We start from the raw sequence: 27,561 nt of genomic DNA, 5'->3' as shown, positions 1-27,561 counted from the left end.
TTACCGGATCAGGTGAGCTGTCTGCTCTGGCAAACTGGTGCTCTCTGCAATTCTTCTTCTCTCAGGGACAAAAGGGAGATTAATTATGGTGGTACCAGTGTTTAAACCAGGTATTGTTTCTTCTGGGAACTTCAGAAGTCAATAGTTTCATCCTCTCTCCTGTAACCTGGCTCTCTAACAGTCATTTTATAACCAAAACAGACAGATTCTTGTGTCATTCATACGATAAAAACCAGAAGCTACCCGACATGTATTTTATTGCTTGGGCAAGCAGGTAAAACCTGTGGTTAGTGGTTAAAAAACACTAAAAGAAGGAAAAAAAAAAAAAAAAACAACCCTCTTTCTGCTCTGCACTGAGATCACTGAGACTCTGGCACAGCTCTGTGGTGTTGCTGAACCAACTGTGGAAGAGCAGAAGGCAGCAGGAAGCAAATCAGAGCCCAGAAGCCATGTGGCAGCCACCCCTGCCTGCAGGGCCTCCAGCGCCCAAAGCTCCACGTCAGGACCCGGCTGAGTCTCTCAGAGCTGCTCCTGCGCTCTCAGCCGGGGCTGTGACCATCCAAACGGGTTCTAAGCGACCTCATGGGGACTTTGCTTTGTTAGATGCCACATGCCATGTGCAACAAAGAGGAACAGGACGATGCAAAAGCCACTACAGCTCAGCAAGAGCAGCTGTTGGTGAGGAGAGGATGTGGCGAGTCCTGCCAAAGGCTGTTCTGTAAGTCACAGCGTTAACAGAAACCTTTGCCCCTTGCCCCACGCTGTGCAAAGGCAGGGAAAGGGGCAGAGAGGAACTGCTACGTTCTCCTCCGTTCTAAGCCTGCATCCCTCCCACTCACACACCATAGAAGAGAAAAAAACACCAAACCAAAACCCTCGAGCCCCACTCCTTCCTCCTCCAGTTTGAGACAGGGACCGGAATGTCAGTAAAAGAAGACAAAAAAGCAGCCTGGAGTTGTTCTTCCTTCCCCCTCGGCAGTCTTGGCAGGCAAGAACAAATGATTTGAAGATGCCTACAGTCACAGGCAATGATTTTTATTGAGACACGGCCACGTATTGGGCAAAGAGCACCGCCAAACCTCCATCTCATATCCACAACAGTCCTTTCAGGCACGGTCATATCCCACAGGGCTGCTATTCTCCTGGGGCAACTGTAGGGTCCAAATCTGAGAGGGAAAGAAAACCCCAAAACATGGATTTAGGGAAAAAGATGGTACTGAAACCACCTGAAAGCACTTAAAATGCATGGCCTTCTCTTCCTGCTGGGCTCCCTTCCCACTGGCACAAGGAAAAAGCACAATCGGAGAGGACCGGAACCAGCAAGCAGCTGCTGCCTTGCGGAGTCCAGGACACTCAGAGCTACATCCAAGTTCCTGGTGCTGCTCTTCACTCCTTCCCTTTCCCATCTGCATCCCGTCAGACTCTGAGCGTGTACCACTGCCACAGGTGCCCACCTGTAGGAGCTCTGAAGCTCTGCGGTGTGGTGGGAAGTCCTTTGGATCCACATATCATGGGCACCAGATTAATCAGACACAGATTAATCCTTGCTGTTTTAAACCCCTGCTGTCCCTAGCAGAGACGCCAAACTTCCATAACATTCAATTTGCAATCTGCTGCAAATTTGCACCCTCCTCCTTTATTTCTTTAAGCTAGAAGACTTAAATAGTTCAGATCAGGTGCTGTTAAATTAAGAGAGCAGCGATATAAGTGGAAGGGTCTGTTCTGTCCTTCGGTCCGTACAATCCTCTCAAATACCAAGGGAGCAGCGAGTGAACAGAAACGGATCTGTAGGCACCAAGGTACCACAGAGAGTCGGTCTGCACACGGGGACAGGGACAAAAGAGTATTTAAAGTATCATTCACCTGAGATCTCAAAGCAATTGTCAACATAACTTCTCTTTTACTGCCCTGCAAGTACGAGGAGGAAATCTACCTGGGAAAAAAGCCGTTTTTCCGTAGCGAGTGCTGCTAACACCTCTGCAGCCCGGGTGCTCGCTGTGATCTGGGTGCCAGCGCACAAAGCTAGGAGCCACAGGGCGCACCACGCAAAAGGGAAGACTGCAGGTGTCACTGCTCCCACCAGCATCAAATCCGACTCCCACAAAAAGGACACCATTCCCTGCAATCACCTACCTGCTTCATCGTATTCCACTGATTTGAGAAAGAGTCCAGATGGAGGAGCCATGGCATTTGGTGGAAAAGCCCGTGGATCTTTTATCTCCAGTAACTCCTTTATATGCCGAGGTGTTAACTTGCCCTGGCCAACCGCAACTAAAGCCCCAACCATTCTTCGGACCTGAAAAACCATAGAACACAGCTTAGGAGGTGCCCTTGTAAAACTTAGGGATTAGGAAATTCTAGAGCCCTGCACTTGTGCCGTGGGCAGTGCTGTGCAATGGCCCACAGTTACTACTGATGGCAAGTCAAGCACAAACCTCAGAGTTAACTAACTACCTGTCACTTGGGAAATAATGACATCACTGTGATTTCCTAATACGAATCTGCTCCTCAATATAGGTACATTGTTATTAATAAACCCGTAAAGCCCACCCAGTTCCACCCCTGCCATGGGCAGGGACACCTCCCACTGGATCAGGGGCTCCAAGCCCCATCCAACCTGGCCTGGAACCCCTCCAGGGATGGGGCAGCCACCACTGCTCTGGGCAACCTGGGCCAGGGCCTCCCCACCCGCACAGCAAAACATTTCTTTCTAAGATCTCATCTTAATCTCCCGTCTTTCAGTTTAAAACCATTTTCTCTCGTCTTATCCCTGCATTCCGCGTTCAAGAGCCCCTTCCCAGCTTTCCTGGAGCCCCTTTCAGTACCAGAAGCTGCTCTAAGGTCTCCCCGGAGCCTTCTCTTCACCAGGCTGCACAACCCCAGCTCTCCCAGCCTGTGCTCACACAGGAGGTGCTCCAACCCTCAGACCATTTTCATGGCCTCCTCTGGATTCACTCTAACAGACCCATGTCCTTCCTGCACTGAGGACTCCAGAGTTGAACGCAGGAAGAGCTTGTCTGCAACGCGCAGAGGCTCAGCATCTTCTAGCAACCAAAGCCGGTAGTAGGGAAAAGAACCAGCAAAATTACCTCACTTCCTTTTAGTCTTCCCTTCCAATGTCTGAAGACGCAAGTAAGAAAGAGATGGGGACCTGTAACACAACTATCTCCAGCTACACAGCACTGCCCTGGAGCAAGGCTTGCTCTCATCACAAGTGGGAAGCAAGCTGAGCAGAGGACAGCTCCTGTTTCAGAAACAGCAGCAGCTCCCACACATCCATCTGTAGCGAGAAGCTCGCATGCTTGCTGGAAGAACTGAGCTTGCAGGTTGTTCTTAACACATAAGTGACACTGTTTCCAGGTGGGGGCTATGCAGGGCCTTGCTTCTCTCTCAGAAGACAAAAAAGTCAAGAGGAAAAAAACACCCAAGTTTGACAGCCTGCCAGACAACATCCCCCAGTGCAGCAAACTGGGATTTCAAACACCTCTGCGTGTCACAGCTTCCCTCCCTTCATGCTCATCCTTTCCAGACCTAGTAGGCGAGCACAAATCTCACAGCCCAGCGCTCACCTCCTGTGCAAACACCTCTCCCAACTCAGCATACTCTGGCTAAAAAATACCCTTTCCCCCGGGCCCCTAGAAGAGAGGCTGCTCCAGGAAGGCCAAGACTTGGATGTGCCGACACCGCCTGTGCACCGAATGCCAGTTCCCGGTGCCCAGCTTTCTATTACATCCCTGCACGGTGGCTGCATCACTCTCCACCCTCTTCCGGAGCTGAAGGGTACTCTCTGAAGGCAGAGCACTGACCGCTCATATTCCTGGTACAGCCGCTTTTCTTACGTCAAGGCAGGCTCAGGAAGCTGCTGACAAGGAATAACTGACAGGGAAGAGCCTCTCAACCTGTGCCTCCTCAGTTCGCCTCCTCACTCCCGCTGCACAGTCACGATGTTATTTGCCCTAAGTAAACATCCATTCTGCCCATGCCCTTTCAAAGCGTACCAAGGTCTCCAAAAACCTAAATGTGGTTCTGTAACAAAGCACAGGCCTGAGTTTCTAATCCTTTAACGTTTACAGAAGAATAAACTGAAATCCACTAAGCAACCTGATCGTGTTTATCACCGTTAAGGAGAAAGGTCCAATAAGCCAGGAACCATTCATCCAAAGGCAAGCACTGTCTCCCTACGTGCTCTGATCTCACACTGTGCTCTGCAGTGCCAGGAGCCTGTGGGTAGGGCAGAGAAGCAGCACAGATCCTTGACGCATGTTATTTTATCCATCCATCACTAGAGGTCATTGTATGCTGTGACTTTAACTTTGATGTCTCCACACTTGGAGTTAAGGATCAAACGCAGACTAACCGCACGCATCTGAAACAGCCACGTGCTCGGCGTCTCCCCTCTTCTGCATACTGTTCTGCAAAAATATACCCAGTCTCTGTGGCTGTTCAACCTTATTCTCCAATAAAACCGTCTAGCTGTCAATACTTATGACAGCAGCTATACAAGGTGAGATGTGAGGTCCACCTCCTCTCCTCTTTATGATGGAGGGCAAAAGCAGATGCTCAGTTAGGAGAGTGCAATTTCGGCGTGTAGAGCCAGTTCCTATCTCAAGACAGCCTGCCAGCTCGCTATAAGGCAGCTGCTGCGAACAGAGCCCAGAGAGGGCATTTGGCTGAGCCCCGTACACAGGTAACTCAGTGTCACTAAGCACCATTCCTGTTCTAATGCACTAAATGAGTTACCAGCATTTTCTCTTTTTCACAAGAGCACCTGATGAAGCAAAGTCTCTGCTGTATATCAAGCCCTTCTCAAGCACGTTGCCGTTCTTGCCTTGCTCATAGCCAGACACCCACTGACAGAGAGCTCGCAGAGCATTTACTTGGCACAGGATGAAAACAAATTTGGTTTGTCTAAACAGAATAAAAAATAGCTGCTTGCCTTTCCCACAAAACACCCCCTCTCCTCCAAAACACAAACCCTCTCTTCCCTGTTCTGTGTCTCCAGAGTGTGACCACGGCCAGGATGGGCAGAGAACAGCCAACCTCTTTCCTAATGAAGTGATCCATTAAGTTGTGGAGAGAGACATCTCCCCTGAGGATAGCAGCAAGAACCTCACTGGAGATATTTCAAAGAAAACTCAGAGAGGACTAGACAGCATGGCAGAGGGACAGATCCTGCAGGCAGGCCCACGTAGCTGAATCAAGTCTTCCCACCTCTCCTTTGTGCAACGCTGAGAATTACTTCATGCTCCAAAGCCAGAAAGTAAAATTCCAGGCAGTCTTTGCTGGGCCCGGTGCCATTCGGCAGAGCAAGAACATATGTCTGTTGGTTTTTACCACTCCGACTGCAAGGACAACGCTTGCGGAAAACAAAACTTTCCATCCTCCCACACGGTTCTGTGACTTTGGACGTTCATGTTAGACACAAGAGATTCTGGTTCGACTGGATCAAACAGAATAGTAAACCTCACTTCTCTGATGCTAGGACCCCATGTCTGTCACACCAGCTCTGCCGAAGCGGTGCTACACTGGGATGCAACATCACTGAACTGGTCAATAGTTACAGGCATGGCAACACTTTGGTTCTTGGAGGCAAAGCATGAGCTGAATACAGCACCAAACAGTACCTGTCGGTAAAGAAACGATCTGCCTCTGAACTTCAACTCCCAAAACTCCAGTCTCCTAAAGAAAGGAACAAACAAAAAAGCATTCAAAATCTCATTTCAAATGGCACTTCTGCCCACAAGTACAAATCACAGGTGAATCTAAGTAGAACAAGGAAGCAGCTGCACAGCCTCCAATTAACCTGGAACAGCATCATGAGCTTTCAAACACCAGACTACTCATTTGCTACTCAGGTGCAGACGTTTTCTGTGGTGAAACAATTCCTGCCTGGTTTGTATGCACCTAGTTTTACAGGGCTCGATCTTCCTGCTGCTCACGGCCAAGTACATCATCGCTCAAAGGGAAAGGGCAACTTAACACAAGGTGCAACTTAGCAGTCTGCTAAGGTTCCACTGATTGGAGGAACGCAGCCCGCTACCTCCTGGAGAAAGGAACAACAGTGACAGCAAAGCAACTCTATCATTTGATTTGCAGCTGGATTGAGAGTCTTGTGGTCCTTAAAAGCTTTGCAGAATGAATTTCGGCACTCAGCAGCACCTACTGTGACGTCTATGTGCTACAGGAAAGGCCAGGACATACAAGTTGGACATGAAATCCAACACTAAAACCCAATGTAAACCCACTCTCAGGAACTGTCCTGCAGGGAAGAACATGGGTGCACATTTCCTTCCAACAAATAAACAAAAAATCCAATATGCGTACCAGATACACATGAAAACATAAACACACACAGGTATCGTACACCAGGTACACCAACACAGCACAAAAATGAGCAGCTTTTCACTTCAGGACCTGCATCATCCACACTACCAAGCAATCCTAGAAGTCATTTTGATAGAAGTAACAATAAAATAACCATAAACACTAAATAAACTCACCGTTTATAACTGCTCATTATATCCCATAGGGTTCCTACAGCAAAAAGAGACAAAGCTTACCTCACACAACCCAGAAGAGAAGCCATTTACGTGCAAATCCTCTCCTCTCCTTCCTCACACTGAGCCCAGTAGGCGATTATCACAGGGCTATAGAGATTGGAATCGGCTGTGAGAAAAACACAGCTGCAACACGTTTGTCTGGAGAAGGACAGGCTGGGATTGCTGGAAACACCTGAGTATCAGGGAGGGGCTGCCCCTTCCCTGGGAGAGGAGACAGCCCTTGGAGCCACAGAAGAAAGTTGCAGTGGGGACAAAGTGGTCACAGGGTACCAGGGCAGGGCACGCAGAAGAGAAACTGTGGAACAGTCATTGTGGGGAGTAGCCACCAGCTGCTTTCTCACAGGATTCACAGACAAATTACTGCTTTTAGCCCTCCCTGTCGTGCATGCTGGCATAATTAGAGTCAGCTCCTGCCCCCGGATTCCTCTTTATGTCAGGAAATGACAATGCTTCTATCACTTCCATACTGTCTCCCCACAGGTCGATGCACAGGGTGTAGAGACACGTGCATTGCTGCACACGTGCAGAAATACCCATCACATTGAGGTCATAATTCAATGCGCTCTCTCAGGGAAGACCTTAGAGCAGCTTCCAGTCCTGAAAGCGGCTCCAGGAAAGCTGGGAAGGGGCCCTTGATCAGGGAGTGCAGGGATAAGATGAGAGAAAATGGTTTTAAACTGAAAGAGGGGGGATTGAGATGAGATTTTAGGAAGAAATGTTCTCCTGTGAGGGTGGGGAGGCCCTGGCCCAGGCTGCCCAGAGCGGTGGTGGCTGCCCCATCCCTGGAGGGGTTCCAGGCCAGGTTGGATGGGGCTTGGAGCCCCTGAGCCAGTGGGAGGTGTCCCTGCCCATGGCAGAGGGTGGAACTGGATGGGCTTTAAGGTCCCTTCTGACTGCTGACTAGAATGGTTTATTCTATGATTCTATAATTCAGCTCAGGTCTTCAGCAAAACAAAGGGACAACTTTTTGATCGAGAGAAATGTTCCTTTTATCAAATTGCTTGCACGCTCTTTAGCCAGGATTCTCCTGTCTGGATTGTCTTGACAAGACACATTAAGCTACAAAAGATGGGTCAAGATACTTAGGAAAAATACCCTTGTAGACTTTGAAAGAGAACAAGATAGCTTTCTTGAAGAGGGAAACTTTGTTTTCCCTGTCAATCTCCCTGATAATTTTGCTTACCAGCAAAACATCCAGCTGTCTTTTTCCACTGGGCAGCAGAAGCCAGCACCTTGCAATGAATAATACATGTTCAGCCAGAAAATGGGTGACAGAGCAATTGCTGCCCAGGAATACGTGATGGGGCCACGTCTCCGAACACATCCTTAGCATTCAAAGGCATTTGGTACGGATGGAACACGGACTCCACTTCCACTGTTGCTGAGCAACTGAGTTTGACGGAAGGAATCATTTTAACAGTCAGCCTTTTCAACAGACAAGTGGTCAATTCAGAAGATTGGTTTAAGTTCAGAAAGGAAGGAAAGAACGAGAAAGAAAAGCTGCATTATTTGACTAATAGGTCATGGTTTATCATTCTACAGATTCCTCCCTCTGAAACAGAAAACAAATCTTCTTAGATCAGACTAAAAAAAAAGAAATAAGTTAAAAAAAATCTATTTATAAGCTTTTCCTGCTACCCCAGCCCTTTCACTGCAGGAACAACTCATTCTGCTACTGCAGTGCAGAAATACACACGTGCTTCAGGTATATTTGCTGCCTTATTTGCAGAACGGGCAAACAAACTCAGAGCTCTGTGACTGCTCCCATAGGGAGAGTTTTACAGATTAAAAGTAACTAGGACACTGTAATTAAAAAAAAAATGAACAAAACCCCCCCACCAACACCTGGCCTGTCACAAAGACTCAAACCCCACAACTTTCTTCTCGTGACAGAAAACTCATCATTGTTGGTTATTGTTATTGTTAAAGTATTCTAAGAGATTTAAATGCCATTTACACACATTTAAATGCTTCTCAAAGCCATCTCCTTCAGCCTAAACATTCATTAAATCAATTAGTATCGACACAAGTTTGGATGCATGCGTCACCTAAAGCAAAAAGATTCCATCAGCAACCAGCCTGATGCTTTTGATTCAGTTTTCAGGTTTAGTCTCTCTCTCTCCTGAGCTGTTTTTGGCCTGATGTGGGATGGGTTTATGCAGCAAGTTATGCAAGAAATGGCAAATTCCTTTTTAAAATTAAAATCAAAGACATAACAAAAGAGCTGATCTGTATTAAATCTCAGAGATCAGTCAACTGACAACAGCAGGCCTGGATGTGGAAGGTCACCTGGCCCTCACAGGGGATCCGGACAAGACTTAGCAGTTATTTGCAGGTTAGCTCGGTCTCTGCCCATCACAAAGCACGAGGTAATCTTGAGAAGGAAGCATTTCACCGTTACGTGTGCCCCTAAGCACAACCACACTTGACAGAGGGAGGCCAAGCTCTCCCTTCAGCAACTGCAACCCAATAATAAACAGAAGGAATGCAGCCACGTGGCAGCACTCGGCCTTCCTTTCCCCACGGGGACTGTGTTTCTGAGCTGGAAGAAGGTTTCTGTGTAACCGTTTACATCTGGCACGGCGCTACCTGCCCGTGTCCATGTGCTTTGCACGGCAGGGAGTGCAGTGAAAGTGCCATACTCAGCTGGGTGGCTCTTTAGAACCTGCCTGAGTATTGACGGGCACCAACGCCGAGCAGGAAAAGCAGGAATTGGAGAAGACGGGAGGAACTAAAAGAGCAGGGTTACTCCAAGCATACAAAGCTTTAGCTGGAAAAACACACCCTTCAATGAAATGGGGAAAGAAACAGTGGGCTATTGCAAAGTGGAGCGAGGCTCTGCCGGAGCCTGGAGGATGGCACTTACTGTTACAGACAGCTCCACAGGCAATCACCCAACGGGGAAAACTACAGAGAAAAGGGCTTTCTCCTAAAGAGAAAGCAGAAAAAGGTGGCTTGGAGACACAACAACAGCAAAGTTTGCTTTCAAGCTGAAACACAACAGCCACATATCTGTGAAAGAGGCCGGCATGAAAGCAAAAGCCACATTCAGATGATAAATATCATTGATCTTTCTGGGAAAAACCTCCTGTTTCTGCTAGAGAGAGAATATATACAAGCCACTGAATTTCAATACTTGCAGGACCTGGTCCTGAAAGAACCTGACAATCAACAAACTTTTGTTTATGCAAAGACTGAGGAATATTGAACTTCCCTTCACCACCACCCCCTGGGAAGACAGTAGGAGTGTGAACCGAGCGGATCTGCACAGCTACAGCAGTGACCTAGGTGTTGCGTGGGTTTTTCCTTCTATTTGCAGCCTTTAGGCAAAGCCAGGACACAGCGGGGTAAAAAACGAATCCCACCCGCCGGCAGAGCTGATCTTTAGCAACCAAAATGAGCGTAAATGCTGGAAGCACCTCATAGGAATTGCTCTGTGCCAGATTCCATACACCAGTTTATAACATCCTGCCTTCCAAGGCACAAACAACTGAACCAGTTTCACTGCCCTCAATCCTCCTCATCTTTCTCCCTAAGGATACTGGGGAGGCGAGGAAGAAACGTCCTTTCCAAGTTGTCACTAGAAGGCAACGCACAGAAAACAGGAGGTCAGTTCCTAAGCAGTGCTGGAAAGCAGCTCTTTCAGACAAAGGAAGCACAGGCTGCTCCGAGCAGCTCCTCCGCTGAGTATTTCAGCTCTCACCTGTGCTCATAGTGGTGGGACAGGAAGCCAGGAGAGGGTTGGATGTCCACCTGAAGGATGGTCCTGACTGGAGACCGCAAAGGTGTTTCAGAGTTAAGAGAGCGAAAGGTGCTGAAGTCGTGGGTTCCCAGCAGGAACCGTGCTGCATCCTGCATGGCAGGCACGTTCAGGGACCTGAAATTAAACATGCAGTGCAAAAGGAAAGGAGAATCAGGTGGGATCAAACATAGTAAGTGGGTCAAAGTCCAATTAACTGATGAGAGCCTTAAACCGGGCACACAGATTTAACATTGCAGCACTGTGGAAACACATTTTTGCAAGAGTTTCTCTTGTAAAGGCCCAAACCACAAGCCACGATGCCAAGTGACCTGAGGCCTGAAGGTATTCAAAACCCCAGGCTAGATGAAGGGTTGGCAGGCCTAGGCTTTTACACAAACCTTTATCCTGCTGTGCTGCTCGTAACACTTCAATTCAAATAACTCTATTCAAATTGCTGGCTAGAACGTGGGGCGAGAGAATGAAAAGCCTTTGCAGTATCTGGATCTTATAAACCAAAAATATCAAACACTACGATGGTTTTCCAAACCTTAGATGAGCAACACCCAAAAGATGAAATTAGGAAGTAACAGAAATGGAATGGGCGGGTGAACTGTTTGAGACGAAGCCAGTATAAACTCAAGGTGGGGATGCAGGGTTAAAGCTCGGAAAGTTCATACCCACTGCCCCCAGTTCTACCCCCACAGGCCTTTGTGAACAGTCCCTCCCCAGCTTTCTTGTAGCCCCTTCAGGTACTGGAAGGTAAATTTCTCCTAAGAAGGGCCTGTCTAGGTGTGTGTGACCTATAGCTTAAGGTTTTCAGATATTAACAGAAGTCACTGTTTCTGCAGAAAACAAAAACTCAAGATGAGATTTTCCAACCCTGTTCAATTTTTTTTCACTGTGTTCAAGAAAAAAGAGCAGCACTTAGAGAATCCTGGTCATGCTGAGACGCGCTGATGACATCTAGTTGGCAATTCAGACGCTTACAGAAGTTTAATGTGTATGACATGTTTTACACACCAGATGTGCTCGGTAGCGCTGGCACTGGGAGCTTCTCCACTCCCAGCAGTCCAAGCATCCCACCTTCTAGTAAGACACCTCCCACTCAGAATTTCCAATACGCTCATCCTGTCCTTTATGTGGAGAAAATTACCTGCAGGGTCTGGACCAAATTAAATGCTATTTCATAAAGCCTGATAATAAGGCACATTGTGCGCATAACACCTAATTTTGCAGTTTCATATTTATTTTTCCCTGACGCAGCCCACAGAAAAGAAAGCTGGCAACTTAATGTTAAGACAATGTCACTGGCATTCCACTGCTAGGATACTAAGATTACTTTTTTTCCCATTGCTTGCGATTTTTTATATTCCAATAGCGGTGATGAAATTACCATAACCGGCTACAAACCTGTTTTTCTATCATGTTGTGGGAAACTCCAGTTTTCTTAAATGCCTGTTTATCTCAGTGCAATGTAAACTAAAGGCCAATAACAAATCACCTTATGGGGTCTGCTTATTTTTTCCTCACCCACTGATATAATGTCCTAAAGTGTGTTTTGGTTTTTTTTAATGGCACTGACTTTGGTTTTCTTCCCTTGCAGATACAAGCGCTGATTTGTTATGACCCTGGCTACTCCAGAACATGAGTGAATCCTGAGCTGGATACACTGGTTTGTTATTGTAGGGTTGCTCAGAGTCACTGGCTCTTGCTATTCAAACCTGCAAGTACTCCGATAGGGAATGGGAACACAGATTTCCATGCAGTCGCTACCAGAAATAGGACGAGGGAAAAAAAAACAAACCAAGAATTCTCAGCCTTCGTTCCTGACTGCCTGTATGGTCCCACCTAAAACTCTGAGATCTGCTGTGCGATGCATTTCTGCCTGTCTGCATCACGTCAGAGCCCTGCTCCACCAGCCAGCTGTCCAAACTGGTTTGCTGTAGGAATCGGCAAGGTCATTGGAGGGAACGCTCATCACTTCCATAGGGAGGGACACAAAGTCGTTGATGGACTCTGTCCAGAGTCATTGAGTATTTCGGCAGTGCTAAGGACGTTTATCACAGGTACAACTCTCAGTGCAATTAAAAACGAGCTGTAGGTCTCAGGGCTTTGCGAACATAACTCGGTGCAGCTGCACTTATTTCAACAGGGAAATCTTGTCAATACAAACGGGAATCTGAGATCACATGTAGAAATTACCCCCTCCCCACTTTCCTCAAAAGCCAAGCCTTTGCCGAGTGTTGATGAGGTAGCTCCCCAGGGAGATTTAATGGAAAACACTTACCTTCCTGCAGGAGCCCAGCAGAGATCCCTTTCGAACACCGGCATCTGAGAGTAATGAGTGCAGCCCATCAACAGCCGATAAATGTAGGTTCTTGACAGTGCAGAGAAGCGTGCGTGGAAGCTATTGGCCACTCGATAGACATTCAAAATGCTGTTAGGACAGAAAAGAATGAATGAGATGGAGAGAAATGCCATGCATTAATTCAAAAGCTTTTACCTGGTCACCACATAGATGGGAACTGAAAGATGTAATGGACTCTGAGAAACCGCACATAAAATTAATTAAATATCATTCACTCCTGACAGCCAGTGACGAACCAGTGACCAAGGATTTGCATTTGAGAAACTGCATATACAATTAGTTAAATATCATTTGCTCCTGAGAGCCAATGACGAACCAGCGACCGATTTGCACTTGTAGGCTGCCACAGGCATCTCAAATAGAAGGCAGAAGAGCCCTGGCATCATCCCTGTCACCAAATACATTGTGAAACGGACCTTGGGTCAGTTTTGAGAAGTTTTAGGGATGCTCACACCACCATAAGAGGCTCAGACCAATCAGTCCTTCAGTTGAAAAATGGCAGCTGAGAGATGCGTTCATTAGCGTTGCACAGTGAAACCAAACACCTCACCCAGCCCGGCAAATGGCTTTGCATCCGGCTGAGCGCACACGCGTTCCCGGCCACGCTTAAGGTGGGAGGCAGCATCTTCTCATGGCAAGCCCAGGAGCACATCATAAGAACGCTGTGCCCTCTGCTTTTGCAGAACCATGGCCCCAAAGGTGAATGGGAAGGACTCCCCCAACAACAGGTACTGTGCTGGCACTCAAAGGTGATGATGCTGCTCCCTGCAGCAGATGGAGATGGTTTAAACTACGTCACTTCCACCTTTCCCTACGACCTCCAAGATAAACAGGACTTTGGTGCAGCAATGAAAATAAAGGTGCATCACTCCATCACCTGGACTGAGCCCATCCAGCAGCTGCGGGATGCCGCCTGCAGGACGCCTCCTGGGAATCCTCACATTTCACATATACAGAAAATAGCTTCTGGGAACGTCCACATCTGCTCACTCTCCCCTGACTCTGGGCAGTTAACTAAAGAAGCAGCTTTCTAGGCAGCTGAACTCCCTTGTTTTCTTCGATAAGAAACAGAGAGAAATGGCCCTGTTTCTCTAAGCCAACGCCCCTCTCCCCATCAGACAGCTCGGGGGCCAGAAGGCTGTCAGAGGGGAAAACACCCTTCTCTCTGGCGAGGGAGAAAATAGAGCTGAGTTTCTGCACCTCTCTGAAGTGTTATTGATTTGAACATGTCTGCAGCAGTTTTTACTGGATTTCATTCCCCGTACTCCCAGAGTACTGGCTACTCACCATTCCGCGGGGAGCACACAGCAAAGAGGCACTATTACACAGACATAATCCTCTGCAGGCATTATTTTAGCACATCTCTCTTTAGATGGGAATCTTCCCTCCTGCCATGTACCTTTTTCTCTTCAGACTTTGACATAGCAAGAAGGAACCCAGGGCAGCCAAAAAATACGATACCATTTGGGACCAAGTAACAGACAAACCTATTTATTTACATTAAAAAGGTTGTTGCTTTGGGGATTTTTGCCAGCCCAAATGCCTCTGGCTCACGTCCCTTGACTGCAAAGGCTCAGACCACAGAAGAAGAAATTAAAGTTGAGCCACAGACCTCCACAAGGATTTGCAGTAATGAGCCCAGGAGATTGCTCCGCTGCTGTAAACTCTCAGTAGAAATGCAAACAACATCCTCCAGGCCTCCGGCCTCTTCTAAACACAGTAATATAATTATTACATTTATTTTCCTCTGTCTACAGAGGAAATGCCTGCACAAGCATTTCATCTATCTTGAGCTTCTCTTGTTAACAGTTATGTGATTTTTATTAAATAACCATCCTTTTACTCCCTCTGATAGAGTGATTCTTTCAGAAAAGCCTATTAATGCTCACATGATTCTTTGATGCCTGCATCCTTTCCTGCCTCTCCGAGCAATGCGATTGCTACCATAGGCTTTTTCTGGCTAGGAATGTCTTTCCAGCATTTATTCTAGCAGCTACATTTCAGGCCTTGTTACGATCCCATTTCTTGAACAACTGCTGGTAAATAAAGACTCGTGACTTTCTTTAGATTTTCAGAGCCTGAATTTCAGAGGGGGCTGAAGGACAAAAAGCCTGAGGACATCTAACTAGAAATAGCAACTCATTAGATACAAAGATGTCTTCCAGAAGTAGCTCCTTCTCTCTCCAATGACCACAGAAACTAAATTCCAGTTTGCAGGAGACAAGAGGAATCTCAGCTCTGTCTTCTTGTCACCCAGCTTTTACTGTGTGCTTACAGAACTGGAATCAGAAATAGAAGGTGTGAGTCTACTGCATTGCCACCCTCACTTAAATCCCAGCAAAGTCTCCTAAAGTTACCCCATCTACGAAATACACCCTGATCTTTGTGGACAAGATCCTTCTAAATATGCTTTGCAAACCTAAAAGCCAGATCAGCCAACAGGAGAGACCCATCGTGCTACACAGAAGGTTATAACTGCTGATGATACAGTCAGCCAGCTCGAATCTTGTTTCCCTTCCAGGCACTATCACAATAATGTGTTCTCACAAAGACCCCTCTCTCCATCACCCCCTGCTTGCAACCACATGAAAGCACCGCGTTTTCTCTTCTGCATTAGGAGAGAATTCTTCTTGGCGAAGTAATATTTACTGAGGGAGGGGGTGGTTGCTGCATACGCTTAGACTCATGCCCATCACCAAGCTCCTTAATGGAAAGCAGCTGGACCACTTTTAAAAGGGAGGAAGGAGAAGTAGAGCTGCCTGCATCCTGATAAACGCAAACTCATGGGGACCGTATTCACAGAATCATAGAACAGTTTGGGTTGGAATACAATATATATACATCCAGGATGTATATATTCTGACCTAGTTTCCAGTCTGAGCTAAAGTAACAACCAAACTAAAACCCCACATGAGTCAAATTCTATTTCAGAATCTTTTTCTGTTTTAATTGACACAGCAGTCTGAAAAGAAATCATCTCCAGCCCCATCCCACAGCAGCTGCATTAGACTCTTCACACAGATGTCAAAGAAGGTGGAAGCTGTCAAGGGACAGTAACTCGCAGATGTTAAACATTCAGCTTTGCTAGCTCGAGAGATCTGCTTTGTGTTCTGCCCTCTGACCGCAGAGGAATCTAAGAGGCCAACAGAGGAACCGGATTTTTTAAGTGCAACACTATCAATCCCATATTATCACACATATTATTGAATATTAATTCAATCTCGGGTTTGGGAAGCATGATCTAACTTACTCCTGATGGCTGTCTGTGGGCTGTGTCATAAAAAGCAGTGAAATCAGCACTTGCTTTTCTTCCAGGTATCCTATCCGCTGTGAAACCTTTGCTTTCACAGAAAGACTTCACCTACTCTGCCTATTGCTAAAACGTATTTCTGCAAATAAGGTGGGAAAAGAGAAGTTTCCCTTATGGACTCTGAGGACAGTCAGGCATTTCTAACAGCAGCCACAATCTATATCAAGCCCAAGCAGTGTAACAGTCATCTCACACTGCCCTTGGGCTGAGATCACCCACTCCCGATGCATCGCAAGAGGCTCTCGTGGAGGGACAGCAACAGCTAAGCTGCACGGACAGTCAGAAGAAGATTAGGATCAAAGATAAACAGCAGTGTGGCCTTATGCTGTTCCCAAAACTGTCTGAGGGTTGTCAAAGGAACTGTAAGCATCCAAAGAAAAAGGCCAGTTAAAACATCATAACAAATAGCCACTAACAGGAACTATGTGTCTCCAGTAATAAGGCTCTCACAGTCCCTTCCTGCTCTCTTTCCTGAGATGACAGTCCAAGGATTTTACTTCCCCTTTCCTTTCACTCTCTGACGGCTTGTTCAAAGGTGAAAGGATGCAGCTGCCTCCGAGACAGCTGCTGCAGCTTCTGCTCCAGTCATCCATCGAGCTGAGAGCCCACAGATGAAAGATCCCACTGTATTTAAAAAATGCAAAGCATCGCTGACACACAACACAGGAAATGCTGCAGGAAAACACTGCAAAACCCACTCCTGGGCCTGTGAGAGCTACAGGATCTAAACGCTTCTTTGGCGCAGGCCTAGAGAAGGGGGGAACTCAGTCATGATGTACCACATTACAGCAGCAAATGTCAAGTCACCGCTGTCTCACACACTCTCGTAACCATCAGGACTACCAGCATAGGTTGGAATTTGTTCCCTGGAGTCAATGTGCCTGGGATTGCTTTCCTCGGGTTCCTTCCTTTGCTTAAGTTTTGAATGTTTGCAATACGCTTTGAAAAAGTCAGAAGAGCTGAGTGCACTGCAGATCAACACTGTCTGCAGAGCACGCTGCAGCTCCAACCAACTCACACAAACTCACTCTTTGCTTTATACAGCACGTGGAACGTGCGTGAAAAACCTCCTGGGAAAAGGTCATTCATCCCTCCCTCCCTCAGACCCCAAACTATTTGAGCACCTGCTGATTTAGAGCCGACTGACTGTTCCCCAAACCCTGGAGAACTGGAATCCTGCCTTGCAAAACCAAGAACAGATGCAAGGATGATGTCAGTCCTCAGATCCCAGGCCTTGCCGCGTCAGCATTTGGGTCAGATTCTGTTTCACAAAGAAGAGATTAGAAAATAAAGCAGGCTGGGCGAAGCGGGAAGGAGGAGCGAACTTCACAGTAATGCTGCCACTCTCACAACAATCCCTTCACTGGAGTGGGGAGGCTTTTTCTGTCCTGGCCCCTTGGTCTGGCAGACACCAGAAAGAGCAGCCGAGGCCTCTGAGGAATTACCCATTCACATCTTGCATCACAGTTCTTCTGCTCACCTAAATAGCTCCTATAAATTACCCACCTTCTTGCACAATGCTGAAGGGCTCTGACATGCTCAGTCAGGTACCACAGAGATTCGAGCCTATTGTGCCAAACGCTTTACAGACAAAGACAGCCTGTGCCTTGACGAGTTTTTAGTTGATGCAAATAAGACAAAGGAACACAAGAAAGAATACGGCACAACAGAGCAGCTGCTGGCAAATGGTACGTTGATTCTACGACACAGCACTGATTTGGCTTTCAGTATAAAAACCCCAATGTTTCATTCGATTTACACTTTAACCATAAAAATGCACCCATCTCTGGGTCAGAACACACAAACTGTTTGACAGCTGACAGAGAAATTGCACAACAGCTTGGGAAGAAAAGCAAAGAACATGAAATTCAATCCACTTTTTGAAAAACGCACAGGAACTAGTAATTACTTACATAATTGACGTAAATTCCTAACAGAAACTGTTGGTTTTATAATTTTTTCCTGCTTGTGAGGGTGAGCATTCCGACTGAGCAAGATAAGCTCACTCTGAGATTCTGCAAGTAGTAATAAGTCTAACAATAAAAGATGACCACATAGACAGGGGAAAATACATCTTGTGGGTGAAGACGAAAGATCACTGCTGCATTTCCTTCTGTCTCCAACGAGAGCAAACTAAAAGATTTTGACTTACCACCAACTCACCGGATTGGCTCAGACCTCAGGTGGTAATTAAGGCCATAGAGGAGCTCCTTCTCATTGAACGCTGGCTTCCCTGGTTCCCTCTGGATGTCAAAGTGAGCAGAGTTGCAGAGCGCATGGACACCAGTATCTGTTCGGCTGGAGATGAGGAACTTGATGGGAACAATGGGTTTTAGGTTCTGCGCTGCCTTCTGAAAGCCAAGACAAGATGGATTCATGAACAGTGGACTCACTTCAAGCTTGCTAGGAAAACACATCCTCCTCCTTGATAACCGCATCTTCTTATTGCTCACAGAGAAGTAATTGTGGCTTTTACTGTGGGCTGCAAAGACAGGAATGGAGAGGAGCCTATTTGGGGGACTTCTCCTAGGTGGTTTCTCACCTTTTGTCCTGAAATCACTTCAAACAGAACACCCAAAATGCCCTGTGAGCTTCCTTACGTGTACAAAATGGATTAAAGATATTCATCTCCCCACATCATTGAGAGAGTGGGAAAGAGGACAAAGAATTACTCACTGAAATCCAGACACCACTCCTGCCATTCACTGCTAAGAATGGGACTCAAGATTGTCTCAGCAGCTCTTAAAGAGCTGCAGAACCCAAGCCTTAAATGGGCAGAAAGAGCACACAGGGATGTCTCAAAGACATCAGTCAAGATGCCTGAAGGAGCTCAGGCTCCATCCTTTGCTTCCAGCGCAGGCCAGAATGGTGTAAGATACTCTAGCTTACTGCTGCAGGCAGAAGTTTTTTCCCACCCACAATGGGAGCGGGGCTATGGAGGGCAACACACTCCCATTAATTGCTGACAGCAGAGGAGGAGACAGGAGACCAGAGGAGTAGCAGCACAGCACTGATGTAATCCATTTATTAGTCCCACTGAGAAATATAAACATAACCGGATCTAAGAACGAAGACAGCTCTCATAAAACGAACCAGTAGCTGAGGACCTGACACTGAGCTACCCCAGCAGGACAAATAACCACCGGACAAACACGCCACCGGCAGTCACAAGATGCAATTTCCTTATATTTGCTGCTTCCACAGCTGCATTAATGCAGACTTAGCTAATCCCAAGAGTGCTGTTTTCTTCGGGAGCTAGAGTCGCCTTAATATTCAGATGATGTTTCACTCACACTAAAATCTCTGCAAGACTAAAGCAGAAAATGACAAACGTTGCCTACACCATCGCAGAGTTGAAGCTTTACAGTCACAGTGCTCAAACTTATTGGACCCAAAAAGCCTTAAAATGACACTGATAAACACTTCAAAAAATAGTTAGCAAAGTGGATTGCAACAGACCTTCCTATTCACAGTGCAAGGGGAAGAAGAGCCATTGAGATCCTCTAAGTTCTGCATACGGATTTCAGCATGGATTTGCCGGAGATTCCAGCTGTGGCTCGGAACGTTGTTTTCCTTTCCCAACTGTTCCTCTCCACACAGCTGGCTTTTATCCCCACCCTCTTTCTGCCTTTCTCTTTTGTCCGCTAACAAAGGGCTGGACAAACAACTGGGTGAATTACTACAGGTTCCTGCTGGTCAAGTAAATAAAACCCCGCTAAATGAGTCATTAATATGGTGTCTCCTAATCAAGACGTGCACACAAAACAGAGAGACCAAAAGAGATGCTAACACGGTTAATTAGATGCTATCTATTTAAGGGTCTGTCTAGACTGACCTTGGTATTCCAATAACTTAGTAATGCAATCTTAAAACCATGGTAGGTCTTACCTACAGTAAGGTTATAAAGCTGAGGCCCCGCAAAACACAATTTTTTTCCTTTGTGAGGCCAGGCCCTTAGACAGAAAATCTGATGTAATTTGTTTAGTGAATAAGTCAATCACATCTGAAAGACTGAAAAATATTAACAAAAGCAGAAAACCAGATGAATGACTAGAAATTTCCTTCTCTTTCCCATCCCCACGCCTGAGCAGTCAGCCCAGCAGCTCTTTTATTACATTTTAATTTGGTACCAAGAGTCAATAAAGTTTGAACTGCTGACTCACAGATGCCTTCCAGACTCCTGCTATTTGAGCAGGCGGAATTCTTGGGCTCTTGGAAACATCCCACTAAAATGCACAAGGAGACAAGGAAAAATTTAACTGAGCTACAGGGAAAGGCCTGGGAAAAAGAACAAAAATGACGCCAGCCTTTTCCCTTTCCTAATCTTCCTATTTGGAATTCACATGTGGTTACAATTAACAACAAAAATCTTTATTTATCACCCTTCAGCAAAGGGAAGCTGACAGAAATGGTTTTCTGCAGCAGACCTTGGCTTGTGCCTCAGCAATTTGTCTTAAAGCAGAAGCTGCATTTTAAGAGCAAAGTTTCTAGAGAAACCTTCCTCCACCCTCTTCCCCCCGTCCTTTCTCATCAGGCAAAACCCATCCGGTGGGAATATAGTTGACTGGGGGGAGAGGGAGAGAGAGAACAGGAGAGAACATGGAAAACACCCTTCTTTCTTGTTACAGGCTTGGAGGAGTTTCGATGCAGCACTCTTTTGGATCCCACACCATTTCAAGCGCTGCATTGAAACAAGGCCTGGATAATAGGAACACCGTTTGGAGCTCTTCTCCTCTGCCACAAGGAGTTGAGCCTCACTGGAGATCAGACTGGAGAGGAAGGGGGGATTTCAGGCTCCAAGGCAAATCTGATTGGTTGCCCCACTCAGATCAGCCACTAAGTCCACAAAGGTGCAGGAGTGACAGGTTCTGACTAAAGAGATATATTCTGGGTATCCGAGGAGGAATATGGCCATCAACAACAAATCTGAAAGCTTTGTTTCTGTTCTGGATGCTTCCACCAGCCTAACAGATATGCGGCTGGTGATACACTACTAGCTGCTGCCTCTAGTTTCAGTATTTCATTTGTACCCCACCCTAATTAATCTCCTTAAAGAGAGAATATCCGAACCTCTGAACTTCTTGGCAGGCAATTCAGAAATGATCCCTTCACCCATGCAAATGTCTCATCTCTGTACCACTCAGATGTCCTTTGAGCCCATGGGCCACCGGTGGTTTCCTCTTCTGGTTCCCACACGCTTTAATCTGTCACTATCACCCACACTGAATTTCAAAAAAGACGCATTATTTACATTTAGTAATTGCTTGGAAACCAACTAGCTTTTCCTGCCCTTTCAGATAAAACAAGCTGCTAAAACAAGCAGGCCTCATGTGAGGAACTCAAGAGGCTTTATGGCCATTAATCCAGATCTCTGCCTTGCTGGGTATCACCTGTGGATTCCTACGGGGGAAACTGAGGCAGAAGTTAAGGACTTTATTTAAGCTAAAAAGTAATAGAGAAGATACAGGAATAAAGGAGCTGGGTTGCGCTCCCATGTACGCAGAGTTCAGAGGTCTTTGCTCCCTTCCTTAAGGCACAGAGTAAACATCCTCCTCTTTAGCAGGTGTTATAAACAGCAAAATCTTGGCTTAGCATCTGCTGGAGGCCTTTCCCTGAGCCAGATCTCATCCATCCGCATTGAGTCTTTCCTTCCCGAGTCATAGTCTTTCCAAATGACCATATTCCCAGAGCAACAAGCAGCCCGGGGTGTCAGTTCATACCTCCAACAGTCTGCACGCCAGTGATGTAGGGGAAAGTACAACTTGCATTTAGTAGTTCTGCTCTGCTAGCAGGTTTCATTCACTAAGCACTTCCATATTTTGTATCATGCTGAAATTTCCACTCTCCTGTGCCAGAATGATACAGATCCACATTCCAGATCACTATTATTCCTCGCAGCTCTGCTCTCTTCTCGATCTGTACAACTCCTGGAGGGGCAAGATGAAGAACAGGCCCGTTACTGCATAAAACGTACTGTGGGGAAGCAAGAGTTCATCCACGTCTCTCCCTGAAGTCTAAATACAAATACTGAGCCATCGACTTCTACAGAGCATCTGGGAAGCACAAAAGGAACCTGTGAGATCAGTTGTGGATGGGTGTGTTCAAGAGAAACTGTGCATTAGGAATGTTTTTTGAAAATAAATATTCTATTTCTTGCTCACAGCAGCTGGATCGCTTCTCGGTTTCATAAGAGAAAAGAGCGTTAGCTCTTAACACACAAGAGCGTTAGCTGCACAGACACAAGGCACTGCGCTGCCTTGTCGGAGATGCTGCAGGATTTATAACCTGCTCTGTTCTAATGAATAATAACATGCACGCTTCTGGTTGCAAGTCATCACAGCCTCACTGACTCTACATCAACTGAAACTAATCAAAGATCTACATGATTTTCAGTGGAATAGACAAAAGTTAAAGGGAAAGCCAGTAAAAAAAAGCTGAGAAAGCAGAAGAAAGGGTTTCCAAAGCAATCTCCCGTGCCACTGAAATGATTATCCAAACAGGGGTTGAATTACCTCTTTGCGTATTTTAGGGGCTGGAGGTTCTACCAAAGCTGCTGTGCATAGTGAGGAGTTTGTGTGTATGTTTTCTTTCTCTTCTACTCCCTTTTCTCCCTTTCATGAGGAATAATACCTGGCCTTAGCAGGAGGTTCCTGGCCAAAGCAGAGCTTTTTGTGGGAAAGATTAGTTTTGGGCAGCATTCACCAGCAGAGTGGGAAACAGCACACTCAGGAGATGGTTCAAACCAAACACAAAAGGGAATTTCATTCCATCCATCCTAGCAGGCCCTGTATATGGTGCCTGGCAGCACAAGCAACAGCTACTGACTCCAGCAAAAGGTGACACACAGAAGATCCTCCTTTACAGCAGGGGCATTTGTAATAATTGAGACTAAAGCATGGAGTCCTGTATCTTCTAAGTTTCCACAAGGAACTGGAGGGAGCCAAGTCACAGGATTCAAACTTGCCATCTGGGGAGGCAAGGTCTGGAATTCTGGTTTGGACCCATCACTAGCATAACTGGTGTTCCAAGTGCTTCAAGATAAATGCGTTGCCTCCAAGAAAGAAAGAAAGAAAGCATTGTCTGCAAACCTCACCCCCCTCAAACACATAGCAAAAGCTTCTTCAAACATCTACTTCTGTCCCTGAACTAAAACAGGTCTCCATTTCCTCCAGACAGTCCCGGGGCTCTGTTACACAGCAGTACTGAGGACTACAGAAGCTTCTGTGTCTGGTACAATACAGTGCTTTGTGGTGACAAAGGGTTACAGACCCTTCTGCTCAGCCTCAGCCCAGTGTTTTTACCTTACCTTGCACAGAACACTGCAGTACACACTCACAAACCAGCCCATCTCACTGCTGTTGAAACATAAAGTCTACACCTCACAGATTATTTGCTTACCTGTAATTGCAAACAAATGTCTGAACCTATTTAGAATACAATAAGGATCTCATTAGAGATGTAATTTTGCCCTTCCCTTCAGTTGCCTTCCTGGCTTTGGCAAGTTGTGAAGTTCAAGGCTGCACAGAAACGGAGGAAGATAAATTCCTACAGGGCCCAGAAGTTTTCTATTAAAGTTGCTTTCAGACTTCCCATGTGGTTCTAATAGACACAGCCCCGCCCAGCAGTGCCCAGCATCAATACCACCACATGAAAGCAAAGCACATATCCCAGAACTGGCCTGCAAAGTGCTGATACTGTGAAAAGACAACACCAAATAAGTTTATCTTCTTTTTATATTTTTTTTCCTTCTTCTTTTCTCCTTTAATCACCCATCCTACCCATTTGCCTGTTAAAACAAAGTTCCTTGGATAATGCAAAACAACTGCTGGGCTCACCCAAAGTCCGGCGCCTGGGGCTGAGACACTGGATGGCTCAGAGGATGAGATAAATGAGATAGAAAGTCCTTGGGGGCTCTTTTTTCAAGATCTGCACAATATTTATCCACTTTCTCCACAACGGTCTGAGGCAAGAAGCCATACAAATACACCCCTAGTATTCTTATCCAAACCATAATTCATCACACTTTCCTTCTGCAGACTGCTCAGCGACAGCATGTGAGAACGACTGCCCTCATTCAGTAAACCAAGGCACAGCGTGGAAATACCTTGGCCACAGCGGCAGAGCAGCTGGGCAGGACAGCACAGCTGCTCCCGGACCAACTTTCCAACAGCTCTGCTCCGGCACAACACCGGGGCTTGTAGCTAATTCAGGCAGAGCACCGACAGTCACAAACAAGGATGGTGATCGCACCACCTCCAATCTGCAACAGTTTGTCATCTCAGGTTGGACAATGTGGCTGAAAATGAAAACCAAATAACAAAGAGGCACGATCTGAGCTAAAGCAATCCATTTCAACCAACAATCTCTATCTTCATTTCAAAGTACATGATGCTTCTAAGACAAGAGCAAATAATAATGCAGCTTCCTTTTTGATTCCTGCCCTGCACAGGAACATGAGATTCACCAGCACTGCTCAAATAAATGCAGAACATAATTAAGTAACACAAACACCCCGGCGTTCTGAGCCTTTGCTCTGTTGAGTGAAACACTTTCCACCTGCTGGTACAAGAGTGCGTCTTTTGCTCTCCTATTGCACACCCAACTCCAAGCCCAAACAGCACTTGGGTCCTGAAGGCTGTTCTTACACTCTGGGAAATCCCCAGGACAAGAATGATGACAGGATCACACCTCTTTTCCCTAGCATATTGGAACAACTGCAGAAGAATGGAAACCAAGCATTTATTTTTCTTTGGAACAACAGATATCCTGCTGTGCTTTGTTCTGTGCTTGAAAATGTCTATCAGACACATCTTCTCCTGGCAGGATGGAGCATCTAGTTTCTAAAGCTATAAAGGATGTAGACGTGAACCAGAAACAGAGCAGCTAAGCCAGCTCAGAACCGAGGTAGTGCCAAGTACAATCTGGGGCAAAGGCACAACTGCTAGGAAAGTTCACAGGCTTAAGTACTTTCAGGTGAGCCAGCACCTGAGCTCTAAGAATCATAGTTCTGGACTTGAATGCCTCAATTTCAAGTCTTATTGAAGAGTCTTATCCTCATCTTTTTCAGGATCAGGATCTTAATGTCTCCAACTTCACCCTAACCTATTCCTCCCACCTGTGTATTGATATAATTCCTAAAGCACTGAATAAAAGACACTCACATAGTGCTAAGCACTGTAATATACAAAACAATCCATCTAAAAATAATATTTATCCTTGACAATATCTGAAGCTCAACAATGTGACCCTGTAATTTTCTTTTTAATGTTCATATTGTAAGTAAGGACCTACCTCCAAATAATTCTGGACTCCAACCACTGACTGATCATTCGAAGTGTGCATAACCCCACTGCAGAGCAAAACAAATTAACGGTTACTGATCCATGTCACAACCCAAGGACAGAATCCACTCAGGAGTAAATGGGGGACAGTCAAACTGTTTGCTATTGAGTGACCTGGATCTTTTTACACAACTTGCAGGCACCAAACACTATGATGAAAGAACAGGAAAATAGATGCAGCATTTATTTGCAAGAAAGGAGGCCAGACATAAAAAACATCCTTCAAATCCTTTACCCTCTGGCCTAGCCCTTCAGATGGAGGCTGACAGGAAGACAAGGCAGACAAATTGTGCTGGAAAAGAGTTTGCAGGTAAAACTATTTCAGGGCCAGAAGTTTGTTGCCAGCTGCAGGTCCCTTTCATGCAGGCCCTGTGAGTGCATAAAGGGATTAAAAGACGGTGAAGGTGGTTTGTGATGAGCTTTTGTCCCTGGTACAGCAGAAAAGCTGCTGAAGTGCAGAGATACATCCCTAGGCTAAACCCAACCTACCTGTAACTACTAAAGAGTAATTTAGGTCAGTACCCACAGTGACATAAACTGGGCACCGCAAAAGAATTGTGGGTTTTGGCATATGACGGTGGTGGTATTCTGTAAAATCCTCATGAAGACAGGCACGATTCCAGGGGTTGGAGCCACACAGGTTCTCCCACACATTTTCTTACAATGTAAACCAGCACAGCTCCCTGTGGGGAACGTTTAAGGCCTGAGGGAACCCAATCTCAGCTATCCTGCAGGACTGGCAGCCCACAGCGCCCTTCACCTGCATCTCTCCAGCAGCGTGGGTGAACCTGGTGCCCAACAAAGCACCACCACCGCAGGAAATCACAGCAAGGTGCCCTCCCTGCCCTTCCTGGAATCACAGCTCTGCCGCCTCCTGCCCTTGGTGCTTCCTCTTTGCCCTTTTTATGCATTTTCTGCCCCAAAGTAGCGCTTCCCTCGCACTGATACGCGCTAGCATTCAGCAGAGTGCACCTCCCTGCCTGCTCTCATGACCCTGCAAGGGATTTATCCCTGATTTATTCCCAGGATCACCGCTCTGCTGCCTCCTGACCTCAGATCCTTCTTCTTTGCCCTTTTCATGCATTTATTGCCCAAACCACCTCTTTCCTTACACTGACAGCCACCAGCCCTCAGCAGGGCGCAGCTCCTTGCCTTCTCTCACCACCCTGCCAGGGATTTATCCCCGATTTATTCCTGGGATGTTTCCTCTTTGCTTTTTTTAAGCCTTTACTGCCCAAACTACCCCTCTCCTCAGGCGGACAGGCCCTGGCCTTCCACAGGGCGCAGCTCCCTGCCTGCTCTCATGACCCTGCAAGGGATTTATCCCTGATTTATTCCCAGGATCACCGCTCTGCTGCCTCCTGACCTCAGATCCTTCTTCTTTGCCCTTTTCATGCATTTATTGCCCAAACCACCCCTTTCCTTACACTGACAGGCACCAGCCCTCAGCAGGGTGCAGCTCTTTGCCTGCTCTCACCACCCTACCAGGGATTTATCCCCGATTTATTCCTGGGATGCTTCCTCTTTGCTCTTTTTAAGCCTTTACTGCCCAAACTACCCCTCTCCTCAGGCGGACAGGCCCTGGCCTTCGGCAGGGCGCAGCTCCCCGCCTGCTCTCGCCACCCCGCAGGGGATCCATCCCTGATTTATCCCTCTTCCCACAGCACTCCCAGCAGCTCCTCCACGGGAGCCCCACAGCTGCTGTTCGGCTCCCCCTGAGGCACCTTACCTATATTTAGTGCCAAAGTACTGAAAGAACACTAAGTACCGAGCCGGGAGAGAGCCCATCTCTGCGGCCCCGGCGTGGGAGGAGCGATGGAGCGGCTCTTTCCTTCCTCCTCCCCTTCCGCCGGGCTCAGGGCGGGGGAAGCCAAGGGGAGCACCGGGAGAGGGCGGGTGGGATGTCTGCCGGGCTGGGAGAGCAGGGTGGAGGGGTTTGGTTGGACAAGAGGCTTTGAGATGCATCGAGTCCAAGTGTGTGCGTGTTCATTGCTAAACCAGATCCCCGAGCGCCTCTGTTAAACCCCTCCAGGGATGGGGGCTCCACCACCTCCCTGGGCAGCTCTGAGAACTCTTTTGGTGAAGAAGGACTTGGGGTGGTGGTTGAGGAGAAGCTCGGCAGGAGCTGGGGATGTGCGCTCGCAGCCCAGAAAGCACCCGAGTCCTGTGCTGCAGCTACAGCAGCGCAGGCAGTGGGGAGAGAGGGGGTTCTGCCCCTCTGGTGGGGCCTCGTCTGGAGC

General features: G+C 46.9%; 1 protein-coding gene across 3 annotated transcripts; it reads right to left on the bottom strand.

The window, feature by feature from the left end:
• Positions 1-37: 37 nt before the first annotated feature.
• On the bottom strand, positions 38-27,168 carry PUSL1 (pseudouridine synthase like 1). Of its 3 annotated transcripts, XR_008453239.1 has the most exons (9): positions 27,051-27,168; positions 25,272-25,329; positions 18,144-18,331; positions 12,590-12,739; positions 10,264-10,437; positions 5,625-5,679; positions 2,134-2,296; positions 1,080-1,166; positions 38-174 (listed from the first exon to the last, which is right to left on the bottom strand). XR_008453239.1 is itself a non-coding variant. In XM_009556728.2 (8 exons), the coding sequence occupies exons 1-8, from the start codon at positions 27,107-27,109 to the stop codon at positions 1,135-1,137; spliced, it is 879 nt and encodes a 292-aa protein (XP_009555023.2). In that variant the 5' UTR covers positions 27,110-27,168; the 3' UTR covers positions 1,031-1,134. The 3 variants fall into 3 exon arrangements, 2 of the variants coding, with proteins under 2 accessions (XP_009555023.2, XP_053941837.1); XM_009556728.2 differs by lacking the exon at positions 38-174 and having other exon boundaries at positions 1,031-1,166; XM_054085862.1 differs by lacking the exon at positions 38-174 and having other exon boundaries at positions 1,031-1,166; positions 27,090-27,107.
• Between the last annotated feature and the right edge of the window lie 393 nt (positions 27,169-27,561).

The sequence above is a fragment of the Cuculus canorus genome, chromosome 21 (assembly GCF_017976375.1).
Source record: "Cuculus canorus isolate bCucCan1 chromosome 21, bCucCan1.pri, whole genome shotgun sequence".
In the NCBI taxonomy this organism is placed as follows: Eukaryota; Metazoa; Chordata; class Aves; order Cuculiformes; family Cuculidae; genus Cuculus; species Cuculus canorus.
This window is presented reverse-complemented; position numbering and strand designations above follow the sequence as displayed.

What these genes read in the sequence shown, in the direction of transcription:
- PUSL1 (XM_009556728.2), bottom strand. Translation starts at nt 27,109, where the DNA reads ATGGGCTCTCTCCCGGCTCGGTACTTAGTGTTCTTTCAGTACTTTGGC. An exon ending in GAGTCCAGAATTATTTGGAG is followed by an intron (nt 18,332 to 25,271) that starts GTAGGTCCTTAC and finishes CTTGGCTTTCAG; the next exon opens with AAGGCAGCGCAGAACCTAAA. An exon ending in AGTGGAATACGATGAAGCAG is followed by an intron (nt 1,167 to 2,133) that starts GTAGGTGATTGC and finishes TTTCCCTCTCAG; the next exon opens with ATTTGGACCCTACAGTTGCC.